This window comes from Tachysurus fulvidraco, chromosome 5 (assembly GCF_022655615.1).
Source record: "Tachysurus fulvidraco isolate hzauxx_2018 chromosome 5, HZAU_PFXX_2.0, whole genome shotgun sequence".
Taxonomy (NCBI): Eukaryota; Metazoa; Chordata; class Actinopteri; order Siluriformes; family Bagridae; genus Tachysurus; species Tachysurus fulvidraco.
This window is the reverse complement of record NC_062522.1, coordinates 33,891,937-33,909,436: the sequence shown is the minus strand read 5'-3', so window position 1 is coordinate 33,909,436 and position 17,500 is coordinate 33,891,937. Positions and strand designations below refer to the sequence as shown.

The 17,500-nt window shown below is 41.5% G+C and overlaps 2 protein-coding genes across 5 annotated transcripts in view; one reads left to right on the top strand and one right to left on the bottom strand.

Moving 5' to 3' along the window:
* Positions 1–209: 209 nt before the first annotated feature.
* LOC125141179 (endonuclease domain-containing 1 protein-like) lies at positions 210–7,056 on the bottom strand. 3 transcript variants are annotated; one of them, XM_047813302.1, is made up of 3 exons: positions 6,627–7,044; positions 1,211–1,705; positions 210–947 (listed from the first exon to the last, which is right to left on the bottom strand). In XM_047813302.1, exons 2-3 carry the CDS (start codon positions 1,514–1,516, stop codon positions 321–323), a joined length of 933 nt encoding a protein of 310 aa, XP_047669258.1. In that variant the 5' UTR covers positions 1,517–1,705; positions 6,627–7,044; the 3' UTR covers positions 210–320. The 3 variants fall into 3 exon arrangements, 2 of the variants coding, with proteins under 2 accessions (XP_047669258.1, XP_047669259.1); XM_047813303.1 differs by having other exon boundaries at positions 6,706–7,044; XR_007140541.1 differs by lacking the exons at positions 210–947; positions 1,211–1,705 and adding an exon at positions 5,384–5,814 and having other exon boundaries at positions 6,627–7,056.
* Positions 7,057–14,284: 7,228 nt separating this feature from the next.
* Positions 14,285–17,500, top strand: part of cfap52 (cilia and flagella associated protein 52) — an 8,987-nt gene continuing 5,771 nt past the window's right edge. Inside the window, exons 1-3 of one of the 2 annotated variants that reach the window (XM_047813150.1) lie at positions 14,285–14,543; positions 15,176–15,375; positions 15,659–15,795. In XM_047813150.1, the coding sequence (XP_047669106.1) occupies positions 14,480–14,543; positions 15,176–15,375; positions 15,659–15,795 (401 nt within the window). In that variant the 5' untranslated portion in view covers positions 14,285–14,479. Of the gene's footprint in view, positions 14,544–14,965; positions 15,083–15,175; positions 15,376–15,658; positions 15,796–17,500 lie in introns of those variants that run through there. The other variant, XM_047813152.1, reaches the window with a different exon arrangement.

Here is a 17,500-nt window from a genome sequence, read left to right as displayed (position 1 = left end):
AATAAGAATCTTAGAGTATCAGTATAATTGGGGAGGAGATACATACGAGTATGGCTTCATGCCGTGGGATGTGGGGCATGTTATTCACTCGTTTTATTAGTAAAAGGAATGTCCCATTGTGTTGTGTGTTTGTGTGTGTGTGTGTGTGTGTGTGTGTATGTGTGTGTGTGTTCTGGTTGAGGGCCCCTATGAGTTCAATCAGAGAAGTGGTATGGGGTTATCTGGTCTTTGTGTAGGCTGCAGTCATTCTGGAGCTAGTTGTGGGTGTGTGACACTGTGGAATGTAGCCCTCAATAAAAATCATAAAACTGGGTTGCTCATCAGTTGATTGGAGAGTAGATGCCGAATTTTGGGGTGCCTGGGTCCTGAAATCTAAGTGACCTGTACCAGACGCAGTGTAATCCTGGAAACACATTGAAAGGTATCTTCTCATTGTACAGTTTAGTGAGCTCTATATTCAGGTGGTGAATGTTGGGGCGTCTGAGATTAAAGCTCTCCTGCTTAGTGATGTAGGCCCCCGTTATGAATTTACCAGGATTCTTTTTATTCCTGCAACAGTAAGCGCTCCAAAAATGACTGGGAATGTTAATTCCTTCTGGATATTCTCTTCCGTCTCTTCTTATGGATATCCAGTCCTTCCCTGGGACGACTCCGGTCACAATGTACACCTGGTAAGGGTCGAGTTCGCACGTCTGATTTATTTCTTTAAGTATCAGTGTCTCCACTTTCTCGGCCCATTTTTGGTTGCTGTCCGGTGTTTGTGGAGCTACGTTAGTTAAAGTGAAGGTGGAATTTGCTTGATCCTGATCAGCAGCAAACATGCGTGGAAACACGTGACCTCTAGTAAACCCTGTACCTGTATAATCAGAGTTCACGGCCTGGTTATATATACTTCCTGCTTCTCTCGGGGAATCAATCATCTCTCTCGATCCTTTAGTATCATCCAGCTGTTATGGAGGAGAAATGTAAGAGTAATGAAATAAACACAAAGATGTTAATCAGCTCCCTCAACACAAATACATCTATATTAAATACATATATTGATAAATACAACTATAATAAACCAGTGAGACACATTTAACTATCGTATTTACTCGCTGCTCTCTGTGTTCACTGTGTTTTACTGCACTAACAGTGTCTAGTCTTTAGTTCATTACTTATATATTACACATGTTAATGATTCACTAATGAAATAAACACACTGACTGACCTGAGGTTCAATTTTCCACGTTTTTGTGCGTCTAGTCTCTCCTTCCTGAGAGAACGTGTAGGCCGAGTAAACAGGGATCCTCCTCACAGTGTCGTACACGGTGGCAAACCTGAATTTGCCTTGCCAGCGCTGGCAAATCTTCTTATACTGCCATCCAGGGAAGACAGTGGGGATGATGATGTCACTTGGTTTGTCCGGGTTTGGGATGAAGAACTGAGGACAGGATTGTTCAAAAGACTTAACAACCTCCGTCAGGGTCGGTGAGGAGAAATAGAAGAGCAGGAACACCAGAGCGAGGAGCTTCATCCTGACACACAGTGAAGGAGTGTGTGATGAGGAACAGTGTGTGAGGAGTGTGAGGTCAGGAGTGTTTTATGGAGTGTGTGAATTGTGTGAGGTCAGGAGAGTGTGATTAGTGTGTAATGAGGAGTGAGTGATGAGGAGTGTGTGATGGAGTGTGTGATGAAGAGTGTGTGATCTCAGGAGCGCAGAAATCTACATGGGACAAAATAACAGAAGTGTTCTCAGATAGAGATTCAGTGCTTGGACAAACAAACAAACAAACAAACAAACAACTATTTATCTATTGTCAGGACACAGCCCGGACTTTGGCCATGTGCATCTGTTTATGTTTAGTGTCACGTGTCTGCCCCGCCCTTGTCACTTCCTCCCCGCCTCTGCACACCTGTTCCTCATGTGTTAATTGTTGTCAGTATTTAGTCGTGTTGCCTTAAGGAATCCTCTGTTGTGTTCTAGTCGTGTCTGCTGTTGTCTTTGTCCTGTTCTGTGTTTAACCCTGTTTATGCTGGACGTCTGAAGGGACAGTGTGAGGAGAGGTAAAGTCCCTTTGAGCTGCAGGAGGGCAGTCCTGTCACTACTGCAGAAAAAGGGAGACCTGATGGACCTGAGGATCTGGAGCCCGGTGTCACTACTGTACACTGACTGTAAGCTGCTCTCAAAAGCTCCAGCCTCGAGACTGACTAAGGTTATAGAGCACATTCACCAGGACCAGACGTACTGTGTGCCTGATGGGTCCATATTTGATCATGTGTATTTAAATTGACATTTTGAACATGGGGCAGTTGTGGCTCAACTGGTTAAGGCTCTGGGTTGTTGATCAGAGGATCGCAATTCAAGCCCCAGCACAACCAAGCTGCCACTGCTGGGCCCTTGAGCAAGGCCCTCAACCCTCCCTGCTCCAGGGGTGTTGTATCATAGCTGCCCCTGTACTCTGACCCCAACATCCTTAGGGGTATGTGAAGAAAAGAATTCCACTGTGCTGTAATGTATATGTGGTGATAATAAAGGCTTCTATGCCCCCCTTCTATCTCCAGACTGTTGGGCTTAAAGACTGGTCTGATTTCTCTAGATCAGGAAAAGACACTTGACCGGAATGAGCATGAATATTTGTGGAAGTTGCTGGAGACCTTTGGGTTCAACTCAGGTTTTATAGCCATGAGCAAAGTGTTGTACAGTGACACTGAGAGTTCTGAAGGTTAACAGAGATTTTTGTGCCCCTTCTAAAGTGTACAGAGGTATAAGACAAGGCTGTTCTCTGTCAGGCTTGTTGTGTTCACTAGCACTTACCTCTTTTAAATAGACTGAGATCTAATGTATCTGGGTTTAATATTCCACACAGCAATGATACACTGGTAGTTATGATTGCCTCGCAGAAAGATGTGCATGCGAGCATACACACAGATACAAACTAATACACACAGATATTCATACTGTACACATACACAAACTAATACACACAGATATTCACACTGTACACATACACAAACTAATACACACAGATATTCATACTGTACACATACACACAGATAAAAACTAATACTTGTTTTTTCCTTTTTAAATGGAAATTTTAAACGCCAACCACTCTCAATATGCCACTCTCACAGAGAGAGAGAGAGAGAGAGAGAGAGAGAGAGAGAGACAGAGAGACAGAGAGAAAGAGACAGAGAGAAAGAGACAGACAGAGAGACTTTGACTTTTACACATCTTTGATTACCAAAAGTTAACACACACCCATTCAGTACAAATTAAAATATGTAGATATAGCAAACAAAAACAGGAAAAAAAGCAAGATATATATACAGAAATAAATATAAAGAAATAAATATGTAAGGAGATAAAAGAAAGAAAGAAAGAAAGAAAGAAAGAAAGAAAGAAAGAAAGAAAGAAAGAAAGAAAGAAAGATAGAAAGAATCATACAGTCCTAGGACCTCTGCTCTTCTCGATATACATGCTTCCCTTAGGGAACATCGTTAGAAGACATGGGATTTCCACTGTTCTGATGATGATACACAGTTATATATCTCATCAAAACCAGATGAATTTAAAGTGTCCAAATTAACTGGGTGCGTTAGAGAGATAAAAGACTGGATGTAATTTTCTGTTATTAAACTGTGATAAGACAGAAATACTACTTATAGGTCCAAAAACCAGTGCACAGTGCACACAGTGTGATTTTTGACATCAACACAACATTTATCAGACTGTATATTTAGTTCTTTCTAACTGTTCACTTTTTGTGCTCTCATCACAGAAAAAAACAAACTTATCAAGGTCTGAAAAATTATCACTCACTTTTATACCTGCTTTTTCTTTTGTTTTATCCAAAAAAGTATTTATTTCCAAGTAGATGGTCACAGAAAAAAACTTTAATCTGACAAAAGTAATAATCAATAAAAATTCTATGAAAGTTAACCAGTGAAAGTCAGACATTGCTTTTCAACCATTATTCAACGGAACTATTTAAAAAAATAAAGTCATGGAACAGGCCTAGACAAAAATGATGGTACACCTAGAAAAGACTGAAAATAATGTGACCAAAGGGACGTGTTCATTCAAGGTGTGTCCACTAATTAGTATTACAGGTGTCTACAATCTGGTAATCGTACTAGAAACAGACTTCAGTAGAAGTGAAAGTCACCTTTTAGAACATTACTGAAGTAAAAGTCTTAAAGTATCTGATATTTACTGTACTTAAGTATCAAAAGTCATTTTCTGATATTTAATGTACTTAAGTATTTGAAGTAAAAGTAAAAAGTAAAATGTCAGTGATTTTCAGTAGGTATAAGATCAGGGGCAGTTCTAGGGTTTCATCTTTAGGGGTTTTATCCCTCAGTGAGAATTTAAAACAAGAAGACTTTTATATTATATATTATATGACTACATAGTAAGCCAAAAGTTATGGTGTTATTAAATGGTAAAAGTGGACACCAAAATTTTATGCATGATGTAATGATGTCAGTCTTGAATCAGATCAGTTCATGTGTGTGTGTGTTCTCTACAAACAGTGTGTCCGATGTATGACGTCACTCACTCACTCACACACTCTTTTTCTACCGCTTATCCACAAACTACCTCGGGTCACGGGGAGACTGTGTCTGTGTCTATCTCAGGCTTCAAGACCAAATCAATAAATGTTATTTTTATTTAGTATTGATGTTGCATTAATATTTAGTTTGTGCTACAACTCTGGTAATAAGAATAGTGACATTTCACTGCTTTTGGTTGCCGCCGTTATAGATAAACGCCCCCCGCTCTGACTGCGCGTGCACGCTGCGCGTACCTGTGCTTCTCCGTACAGCGTGCGGAGCGTAATACAATCTAGGAGCAGTGATACACCAAACCTCCCTTATTACAGTCACACACATTTCTGCTGACTTTATTTTGTAGTAACGAGTAACGAAGATGTTTAGTGGGAATATAACGGAGTAAAAGTTTACATTTTATCTCGGAAATGTAGTGGCGTAAAAGTGAAAGTTGTCATAAATTTAAATAACGAAGTAAAGAACAGATACGTGACATTTCTACTTAAGTACGGTAACGAAGTGTTTGTGCTCCGTTACATTACAACACTGGTCTTATGTAGGTTACTTTGTTCATCAGGAGGACAACGGGCTTAGAGGATTTTACGGAGCCCCCACAATGTATGGGGCAGGGTTGGGGCTTTGATCAAAAGCCTTTTCAGAATTGCTGTTCTGTTATCACAAGAGGATTCGATATCGCTAATCCTCATTAAAAACGGCGACCAAGGTTACAGTATTTTACACAATAAAGTTATTTAAATTTTATTTATTAAAATAAAATGTTAAAATACAAAATTGTAATCTTTGAGAGTTATTTAAAATCAACTCAGTGAGATCGCTTAATCACGGGAGGTAATGAATAAGGATTGTAAGAATCGTCATCGCTTTTACGGGATGAAGATGTGGAAACAAAGTGAGTAGGTGGTGTGGGAGGGTAAGAACCTTTAGGTCTTTTTATAGCAGATATTTTACAGCAAACATCTCCATTAAGTATTGTTGAAAATGATATGTTTTATATAGCTGTAGTGTGTAATAACTGTTTCAACCCTAAAGGGCCGTGAGACTCAGAATCAAATCCACCATGTGAGATCCTTCAATAGTTTTACCATTAAAATTAAATTCACCAATTATTGTTCCACAGAACATAAAATTTTATCCATAATGTATGACGCATTTTTCTTGCTCCTTGCAGAAATGTCAGCAAGCACCTTTTTGTTCAATACCATCTTCAGGGTGTAGAGTTACAGTCACCGTTGTCAGGGTGGGCCGCAATGGAGGACTCAACTGTAGGACACCGATATAAATAATAAAAGTCTTTAATGAGCTTGACAAAATAATCAGGCAAGGCAGGCAAACACTCAGCGTAAAGACCGGTCTCTAATCCAGTACACAGGCAGGCAAAGAATACGGGGCAGGCAAAACCACCGAGTGAAAAACAAACAGAGTCAAACCAGGCAAGGAACCATTTTGTTTTTTAAACAATAAACTCTAAAATGCGGCCATTTTGTGGACAGAGTGCCGACAGCCGTAGTTTCTTTTTAACTCTCCGGTATATTTGGTAGAGACAGGGTCAGCTTAGCGTATTGTTGATCACTGAGTTTAACCAAGTTGAAACATTTTTTTAGGGCTGATGTTTAGACCTTCTTATATGTTAAGATCAGTCCTGGACAATGACACGCGATTGCATCATCCACGTTGTTCAACATTTTTTCTTAGATTTCCATTTTCTTCTGTTATGTTTTTAAGTTTATCAAGCTGATGATTAGGGACGAAATACATTTTTCCACAATCTTCATGCTAATTTTTATGAAAAGCAAACTGAATCCCTCCACGTTACCGACCGCTAAAACACACTCGTCTATGCCCGCTACACTCGCCACCCAAAGCCATGCCAGGAAGTCAAACATTTTATGCAGTTTTGTGCTCAAATCCACCATGCTACTCCACCACTCTGCTCACACACACATACACTTACACACCTACACACACGTATGAACACACAGTTAGTAGCTCACTCACACTCACACAACAAAATTCATTCATCGAAGATTTTAAATGGAGTAAACTGCATTAAATGCCGAAAGTTGAGCACCGACCTCTCTCGTGCGTTCAACACGACACCGTCACGCTTCCACCGAGAGAGAAGAAGAAAGAGAGAGAAGGAGATTTTCTCACCACAAGTTGCTAGAACTTTATGCTGGAGTTCAGTAGAAGTTGTGAGATGATCACGAGATCTATGTACAGTGAAATGTGGAGGCTGCGCTCCTCTAACGTACCTCTGGATCATCTGACTTCCGGTACCGTCTTTCTACTGGTATACATTTGGTATATCTCACATATAGTGTATTGTAAGAAAAGAGAGCTGAAGAAGTAAAAAATCACTAAAAAGATTCTTCACAAGAAAGTGGGACCTTCTCCAAAGTCAGAAGCAGACAAAATTTTGTCTCCCAATAATTAAAAAAAAAAAAAAATTAAAACTGAGCCGATGTCCTACTTGTTGTCCTCAGATACAGACAAAGACACTGATTCACTACAGAGGAGGAAGCAACATGAGGCAAACTATCCAAGGCATACATATTAACCTTGCCAAGAAATACCTCCCTATTCCTGCCAAAATTTCCCCATAAAGAAGGTTTTTAGCGTGAATTGGGGGCAATGTCACATGTCTCGCCGGACGCAGTGGGCAGGCTTGTGTATCTTGCTAAAAACCTGTAAAATGCTGGCACCTGTGTGATTTTATTTAGCATTTTATTTATTTTTTATTTATTTATTTGTTCAGGGATCTTTTTTCAGGTGACAACTATTTATTTTATAAAAAATTATTTAAGTCTTCCCTCATATTTTCTTATATTATTTCATTTTGCTCGAATAACCAGAAAATGTAAAGACTTGTGAAAGTTGTACTGATTATGTTTTTTTTGTTTTAAATAACAAGAAAACTTATTAGGCCACTTACACACTGTAGGTAAAAGACCACGTACACACTACAGGTAAAAGACCACGTACACACTGTAGGTAAAAGACCACATACACACTGCAGGTAAAAGACCACGTACACACTGCAGGTAAAAGACCACATACACACTGTAGGTAAAAGACCACGTACACACTGCAGGTAAAAGACCACATACACACTGCAGGTAAAAGACCACGTACACACTGCAGGTAAAAGACCACATACACACTGCAGGTAAAAGACCACATACACACTGTAGGTAAAAGACCACGTACACACTACAGGTAAAAGACCACGTACACACTGTAGGTAAAAGACCACATACACACTGCAGGTAAAAGACCACGTACACACTGCAGGTAAAAGACCACATACACACTGTAGGTAAAAGACCACGTACACACTGCAGGTAAAAGACCACGTACACACTGCAGGTAAAAGACCACGTACACACTGCAGGTAAAAGACCACGTACACACTGCAGGTAAAAGACCACATACACACTGTAGGTAAAAGACCACGTACACACTGCAGGTAAAAGACCACGTACACACTGCAGGTAAAAGACCACATACACACTGCAGGTAAAAGACCACATACACACTGTAGGTAAAAGACCATGTTCACACTGTAGGTAAAAGACCACGTTCACACTGCAGGTAAAAGACCACGTACACATTGTAGGTAAAAGACCACGTACACACTGCAGGTAAAAGACCACGTACACACTGCAGGTAAAAGACCACGTACACACTACAGGTAAAAGACCACGTTCACACTGCAGGTAAAAGACCACGTTCACACTACAGGTAAAAGACCACGTACACACTGCAGGTAAAAGACCACGTACACACCGCAGGTAAAAGACCACGTACACACTGTAGGTAAAAGACCATGTTCACACTGTAGGTAAAAGACCACGTACACACTGTAGGTAAAAGACCATGTTCACACTGTAGGTAAAAGACCACGTACACACTGCAGGTAAAAGACCACGTACACACTGCAGGTAAAAGACCACGTTCACACTACAGGTAAAAGACCACGTACACACTGCAGGTAAAAGACCACGTTCACACTACAGGTAAAAGACCACGTACACACTACAGGTAAAAGACCACGTACACACTACAGGTAAAAGACCACGTACACACTGTAGGTAAAAGACCACGTACACACTGCAGGTAAAAGACCACGTACACACTACAGGTAAAAGACCACGTACACACTACAGGTAAAAGACCACGTACACACTGCAGGTAAAAGACCACGTTCACACTACAGGTAAAAGACCACGTACACACTGTAGGTAAAAGACCACGTACACACTGTAGGTAAAAGACCACGTACACACTACAGGTAAAAGACCACGTACACACTACAGGTAAAAGACCACGTACACACTGTAGGTAAAAGACCACGTTCACACTACAGGTAAAAGACCACGTACACACTACAGGTAAAAGACCACGTACACACTGTAGGTAAAAGACCACGTACACACTGTAGGTAAAAGACCACGTACACACTGCAGGTAAAAGACCACGTACACACTACAGGTAAAAGACCACGTTCACACTGCAGGTAAAAGACCACGTACACACTGCAGGTAAAAGACCACGTTCACACTACAGGTAAAAGACCACGTACACACTGCAGGTAAAAGACCACGTTCACACTACAGGTAAAAGACCACGTACACACTACAGGTAAAAGACCACGTACACACTACAGGTAAAAGACCACGTACACACTACAGGTAAAAGACCACGTTCACACTGCAGGTAAAAGACCACGTTCACACTACAGGTAAAAGACCACGTACACACTGCAGGTAAAAGACCACGTACACACTACAGGTAAAAGACCACGTACACACTGCAGGTAAAAGACCACGTACACACTACAGGTAAAAGACCACGTACACACCGCAAGTCTTAACGCTCAATTCAGATATTTTGCTCAGATCAGATTTTTTTGTTTGGCTGTTCACATTACCTTTTAAAATGTGACCTATATCAGATACCAGTGTGAACTGTTTGCTGTTTCGAACTGACCCGCATGCACAAACGAACGATAACGATGACGTCACACGCAGCACGCCGTCGTGCTAAAGTTAGCGAGGTTACGGAGGAAGTATCGTATCATCTGGTGCAAGCAAACATATCATGTGATGCTGTAATGTGATGTATTCAGTGCAAACATTATGAGCTGGTTCACGTAAACACTTTATATAACACACTTAACACACACACGTTACCGGTCACGTTTGTGTCACGTTTTCGTCAGCGCATAATTGTGACGAATGTCGATGTAGATTGACGTCAAATCTGCCTTGGTTGTTCACACTGTGGCCACATTGGAAAAAAATCAGATTTGGGTCTGATTCAGGACCACATATGGAAGTTTTGAGTGTTCACACTACTCCTGAAGAAGTCTGACCTGGTCGCTTGACCCCGGATTTGGGCCACTTTTACCTGCAGTGTGAACGGGGCTTTAAGGGCACTTTGCACTTTTAGTCCGAATAAGCAGTTCATATGTTTGGTTATATTGTTTCTGTTCAATAGTCTCTAGTGTTTTATCCTTGACTGACAAAAGAGACACTTTGCTGCAAGGAGTGGAGCTTCTCCAGCGTCCCAGTGTGGCAAAGCCTTCACTGCCAAACCCAAGAGGGCTTCCAACAGCACCTGTGGAACATGGACATGCTGTTATTGAGTTCCAGGAGCCTGAAAATTTTAAGGGTGAGGCAGTAATTTGCCACTGGAAACATGCTAGAACTGAGAGTGTGGTATCACATGCAGATGTAGCTGCACCAGGCACCAGCCAGACTCATGTGGCAAGCATGATCCTGTGTGGTTTAACTGGCCTGGACATTAAAATCAGCATGGTCAACACCCCCCAGCACCAGAGATGTTTATCTCTGGGTTATACATCCTTTCTGCCAGGTCATCACCCATCAGTGCCAGCACCTTCGTCTCAGGGTTCTTTATCATTTTGCCAGGTCCCTAACCCTAACCCTAATGCGCATGGAGACTGTGAAAGGCAGAGCTTATGGCAAGAGGGGAGCCACCAAATAAAGCCTCTGTCAAAAGAAGGCTACCACCACCTGTGTAAATGATGTGGTGAGTCAAAGAACAAACTTACTGTCTATACTGAAATTAAAGGTCAATGGTACTGTCCAGTATCTGGGAAGACCACTGAACAGTGGGAAGTCTCCCTGTAATTCAATCAAAGAACATTTATTTAACTTCAAACACTTTTTATTTTTTCTAGCAATTTATTCTAACATTTTTTATGTTATAACCTTTGTAATAAGTGAAAAGCTCTATAGTGATAGTATTTATATAATAATTATTGTTGGTATAATATAATAATTGCCATTAAATGTAATAGTAATAATAGTTGAATTAATATATATATATAGTTATTATTAATACTTGTCTTGTAAATAAGTTAAAACAACTTGTTTAAAAGGCATGCTTGTTGAAATAAAGTGTATTAGTGAATAAAGTGTGTTGAAGAAATAAGCAAAGTGTGTTAGTCTTTCACTTTAATGGAAGTCTACGAGGAATTTAATATTAATACATTAAATTTTAATAAAAAATATATTCTTGTTAAAAAAAAAAGAATATTATCTTGCTTTTGGTAAAAGAAGGTGAAATAGAGTGAGTATTGAAGAGAAAACACTCCTTAAGGTTGTGGGTTCGAGTCTCAGACCAGCCACGACTGAGGTGCCCTTGAGTAAGGCACCGACCCCTCAACTGCTCCCCGGGTGCCGGAGCATAAATGGCTGCCCACTGCTCCGGTTGTGTGTTCACGGTGTGTGTGTGTGTTCACAGTGGGTGTGTGTTCACGGTGTGTGTGTGTTCACGGTCTGTGTGTGTTCACGGTATGTGTTCACGGTGTGTGTGTGTTCACTGCTGTGTGTGTGTGTTCACGGTGTGTGTGTGTTCACGGTCTGTGTGTGTGTTCACTGCTGTGTGTGTGTTCACTGCTGTGTGTGTTCACTTTGGATGTCAAGTGCAGAGAACAAATTCTGAGTCTGGGTCACCGTACTTAGCCGTATGTCATGTCAATTCACTACACTTCATCCAGCTGCTGGGTCGTTTCAATAGGGCTGGTCTTCGTCAAGAAGGAAAAGAAATCCTCTTCATCAGATGATTAGGAGACCTCACTGATGTGACCCTCAGCCTGACAGTCCAAGTGGTTCTGATGTAGTCATGGCCTGTGGAATAAAAACATAAATCAGGACAATTTAGACCATATAACAATATTGTAATTTTGTATTGGATAGTGTGTGTGTGTGTGTGTGTGTGTGTGTGTGTGTGTGTGTGTGTGTGTGTGTGTGTGTGTGTGTGTGTGTGTGTGTCCGTCTGTCTGTGTGTGTGTGTGTGTGTCTGTGTCTGTGTGTATGTGTGTGTCTGTGTGTGTGTGTCTGTCTGTGTGTGTGTGTGTGTGTGTGTGTGTGTCTGTGTGAGTCTGTGTGTGTGTCTGTGTGTGTCTGTGTGTGTGGGTCTGTTTGTGTGGGTCTGTGTGTGTTTCTGTGTGTGTCTGTGTGTGTCTGTGTGTGTCTGTGTCTGTGTGTGTGTGTCTGTGTGTGTGTTTCTGTGTGTGTCTGTGTTTGTGTGTGTGTGTGTGTGTGTGTGTGTGTGTGTGTGTATCTGTTTGTGTGTGTGTGTGTGTGTGTGTCTGTGTGTGTGGCTGTGTGTGTCTGTGTGTGTCTGTTTGTATGTGTGTGTATGTGTGTGTGTGTGTGTCTGTGTGTGTGTCTGTTTGTATGTGTCTGTGTGTGTGTCTGTGTGTCTGTGTGTGTGTGTCTGTGTGTGTGTGTGTGTGTCTGTGTATGTGTGTGTGTGTGTGTGTGTGTGTGTCTGTGTGTGTGTGTGTCTGTTTGTATGTGTGTGTGTCTGTGTGTGTCTGTGTTTGTGTGTGTGTCTGTGTGTGTGTCTGTGTGTGTGTCTGTGTGTGTGTGTCTCTGTTTGTGTGTGTGTCTGTGTGTGTGTCTGTGTGTGTGTTTCTGTGTGTGTGTCTGTTTGTGTGTGTGTGTGTGTTTTTGTCTGTCTGTGTGTGTCTGTGTGTATGTGTGTGTCTGTGTGTGTGTGTGTGTGTGTGTGTCTGTGTGTGTGTGTGTGTCTGTGTGTGAGTCTGTGTGTGTGTGTGTGTCTGTGTGTGAGTCTGTGTGTGTGTGTGTGTGTGTGTGTCTGTGTGTGTGTGTGTATGTGTGTGTGTGTGAGTCTCTGTGTGTGTCTGTTTGTGTGTCTGTCATTAAATTTAATTTTAAACTCAATTCACTGTTTCTATAGAAATGACACACATTAAAGAGAAAGTTCACCCAAAAAATAAAAGATCCGTCATGTGCAGGACAAAAATGAGGCCATGATCAGAAGACGTACTGTACGTGGGAGAGGCTCAAATCTCAAGCAAGGAAGCTGGTAGCCAGCTGGTTGATGAGGTACAGTATGTACTAAGGCAGTTGTTCCCAGACAGCTGACCCCCACCCCCGGTGATTTACCATCATTCTGCGCCCCCTCACTCTCATAACTGTGGTCTTGATCTTTTGTGGTCTTGATCTGCGTTTTAAACACATGTACCTTAATAAAATAACTTACTTGAGTATACAAATCTTTACTTTAGTATACAAATCAATACTTTAGTATACAAATCAATACTTTAGTATACAAATCTTTACTTTAGTATACAAATCAATACTTTAGTATACAAATCAATACTTTAGTATACAAATCTTTACTTTAGTATACAAATCTTTACTTTAGTATACAAATCATTACTTTAGTATACAAATCTTTACTTTAATATACAAATCTTTACTTTAATATACAAATCTTTACTTTAGTATACAAATCATTACTTTAGTATACAAATCATTACTTTAGTATACAAATCATATATATTTTCTAAATGACTCAGCGGTTAATGAGACTGATGTGCTTGAAATGGCTTGTATAACTCTGGGAGTTTGGGTTGTATAGGAGTTTTAGTCTTAAATCATTCTCTATGCAGAGTCTGTGTCAATATTTGTTCTTTAGGCTGGAAAGTGCTGAAAACCCACTTTCTTTTTGTGGGGGTGGCAGAGAACGGGCATGGGCATAATGCCAGGTCAATAAAAATGCACATCCCTCAGTAAATAATAACCATCAGAGATCAAGTATTGCTCTCATGCATACTATAGAACACAGCGAAATGGTACGGCAAGCATTTTAGCTTTTATACATTCACATGATATGGATTTTTGATATCAAGAATTCAGTTTTCAATACTTAAAAATGTAAATATTAAGAGTGTGATTGAACACCAAAGGGTCATTGACAGGTTTGCCACCCTCAAAGTGCGGCAACATAGATTATCTCTAGAGATATTTTTTGTTTTTGTGTGAGAAGAGGGTGGATGATGGCAGTGGGGCTCATTGGGTGCTGAGCAGAAGTGTCACGTGATTAGTGTCATGTGCAGGTGCGATGGATCGCGTACAAACCAATAGGGTGTCGGAATGGTCTATGTTTATACTTCTCATCCAACCACAATCACATTCTCTCTGTCCGGATGGCGCCATTTACCTTAGTAGGGTTTTATTTATTTTTTTGTTTTTTTTATGAAAACAATCCGAAATGAAATATAGATACTCAAAATCTCCACTTAAGTAAAGTAAAGAAGTGTTTGTAGTTTGTTACATTACACTTCGGATTATTATTATTGTTGTTGTTGTTGTTGTTGTTGTTGTTGTTATTATTATTATGATATTTTTAAACGACAAAAAATTTAAATTCCGTCTTGGTCTCGGTGATGACGTCACGCCGTCGCTTAGATACGGTTGTAAACTTTTCCGGTTGCTGGGGAGCGTTCGATTTGTAAACTTTTACCCTGCTTGCGGTTTGTTGTCATTCTGTTGTGAGTTTGTTGTGAGTTTGTTGTGAGTTTGTTGTGAGATTATTGTGAGATTATTGTGAGATTATTGAGAGATTATTGAGAGATTCTCTGATGGCAGCAACTGAAGCTCCGGAGGTTCTGAATCTACAACTAGAAGCTGTTATTGGGTTCAACGGTAAGAGCTGATAGTAAAACTGTACTGTAGACACACACACACACACACACACACACACACACACACACACACACACACACACACATACGTACATACATACATACATACACACATACACACACATATATACATACACACACATACATACACACACACATACACAGACACACACATACATACACACACAGACACATACACACACAGACACGCACACACACACATACATACACACACACAGACACACACATACACACACATACACAGACACACATATACATACACACAGACACACACACACACACAGACATATACACACACACACACACAGACACACACACAGACACATACATACACACACACACACACACATACAGACACACATACATACACACACACACACACATACAGACACGCATACATACACACACACACACATACACATATACACACACACACACACACACACACACACACACACACACACACCTTCACTGATGTGTTTGTGAGGTCGAAGCTTCAGACAGACTACAGACAGACCGGTAACCTGAGTTTAGGATCAGAAGCTTGAAACACCTGAAGCTTTTAATATAAAAGGAAATCATGGAGATTTTGTTTCCTCTTTCTTTTTCCAGGTCATGTGTTCTCTGGACTGCGAGTTCACCCTGACCAAGAGCACATCGTCTACCCGCTCGGCTGCACGCTGATCATCAAGAACCTGCTGGACGATAAGCAGAGCTTCCTCCATGGACACACCAACAACGTCTCCTGTGTGTCTGTGTCCAGGAACGGGACGTACCTGGCGTCAGGACAGGTCACCTTCATGGGCTTTAAGGTGAACATCAGACCTGGAGAAATCCAGACAGGAGACAGGAGTGCAGATTCATTATTAACCCACCTTTTTCTTTTTAATGGCACTTTTTGCCAATCAAATGTTTTAAATAGTTTTATATAAAGCTGCTAATAAAGCTGATATAAAACAGAAATGTATAATAACACAGAACCTCAGAAGACACATCAGCATCCTGTCTTTTATGTGTCACTGATACCATCATGACTAAAAATAAACTTATTTTATATTTCCTCATCGTGCTCTTGTGTAATAACTCTATCCTCAGGCTGATGTAATAATCTGGGATTATGCTAAAAGAGACATTCACGCTCGACTCGTCCTCCACAAAGCCAAAGTGGAAGCACTCGCTTTCTCTCCCAATGAGAAATACCTGGTGACTCTGGGAGGACAAGACGACGGCAGGTGAAGATCCATCGTGTGCTGTGTCTGTGTGTCTCACTGTGTGTGTGTGTGTGTGTGTGTGTGTGTGTGTGTGTGTGTGTGTGTGTTTCTCTGTGTTTGTGTGTCTGTCTGTCTCACTGTGTCTGAGTGTGTCTGTGTGTGTGTCTGTCTCACTGTGTGTGAGTGTGTGTGAGTGTGTCTGTGTGTGTGTCTGTCTCACTGTGTGTGAGTGTGTGTGAGTGTGTCTGTGTGTGTGTCTGTCTCACTGTGTGTGAGTGTGTGTGAGTGTGTGTGTTTCTCTGTCTGTGTCTGTGTGAGTTTGTGTGTGTGTGTGTTTTTTTCTGTGTGTGTCTGTCTGTGTGTGTCTGCCTGTGTGTGAGTGTGTTTGTTTATCTATCTGTGTGTGTGTGTGTGTGTCTGTCTGTCTGTGTGAGTTTGTGTGTGTGTTTTTTTTTCTGTGTGTATGTGTGTGTGTGTTTTTTTTCTGTGTGTGAGTGTGTGTCTGTCTCTCTGTGAGTGTGTGTGTTTGTCTATCTGTGTGTGTGTCTGTGTGTGTGTCTGTCTGTCTGTGTGTGAGTGTGTGTGTGAGTGTGTGTGTCTGTCTGTGTGTGAGTGTGTGTGTTTATCTATCTGTGTGTGTGTGTCTGTCTGTCTGTGAGTGTGTGTGTGTGTGTGTGTGAGTGTGTGAGTGTGTGTTTGTCTATCTGTGTGTGTGTGTATGTGTGTATGTGTGTGTGTGTGTGTGTGTGTGTGTATGGGGGTGGGGTTAGTCTAAAACAGGGTTATTAATCCTAGTCTAAAACCAAAATCTAAAATACACACAAATTTTGTCACATAAATCCTGGATCTGGATGTACGTCACTGTCTCTGGATACGTGTGTAGTGTGTGGTGTGCAGTGTGTAGTGTGTAGTGTGTAGTCACCGTCTCCTGTGTGGTGTGTGGTGTGTAGTGTGTAGTCACCGTCTCCTGTGTGGTGTGTGGTGTGTAGTGTGTAGTCACCGTCTCCTGTGTGGTGTGTAGTGTGTAGTCACCGTCTCCTGTGTGGTGTGTAGTGTGTAGTCACCACCTCCTGTGTGGTGTGTAGTGTGTAGTCACCACCTCCTGTGTGGTGTGTAGTGTGTAGTGTGTAGTCACCGTCTCCTGTGTGGTGTGTAGTGTGTAGTGTGTAGTCACCGTCTCCTGTGTGGTGTGTAGTGTGTAGTCACCGTCTCCTGTGTGGTGTGTAGTGTGTAGTCACCGTCTCCTGTGTGGTGTGTAGTGTGTAGTGTGTAGTGTGTAGTCACCGTCTCCTGTGTGGTGTGTAGTGTGTAGTGTGTAGTCACCGTCTCCTGTGTGGTGTGTAGTGTGTAGTGTGTAGTCACCGTCTCCTGTGTGGTGTGTAGTGTGTAGTCACCGTCTCCTGTGTGGTGTGTAGTGTGTAGTGTGTAGTGTGTAGTCACCGTCTCCTGTGTGGTGTGTGGTGTGTAGTGTGTAGTGTGTAGTCACCGTCTCCTGTGTGGTGTGTGGTGTGTAGTGTGTAGTCACCGTCTCCTGTGTAGTGTGTAGTGTGTAGTCACCGTCTCCTGTGTGGTGTGTAGTGTGTAGTGTGTAGTTTGTAGTCTCCGTCTCCTGTGTTGTGTGTTGTGTGTAGTGTGTAGTCACCGTCTCCTGTGTAGTGTGTAGTGTGTAGTGTGTAGTCACCGTCTCCTGTGTGGTGTGTGGTGTGTAGTGTGTAGTCACCGTCTC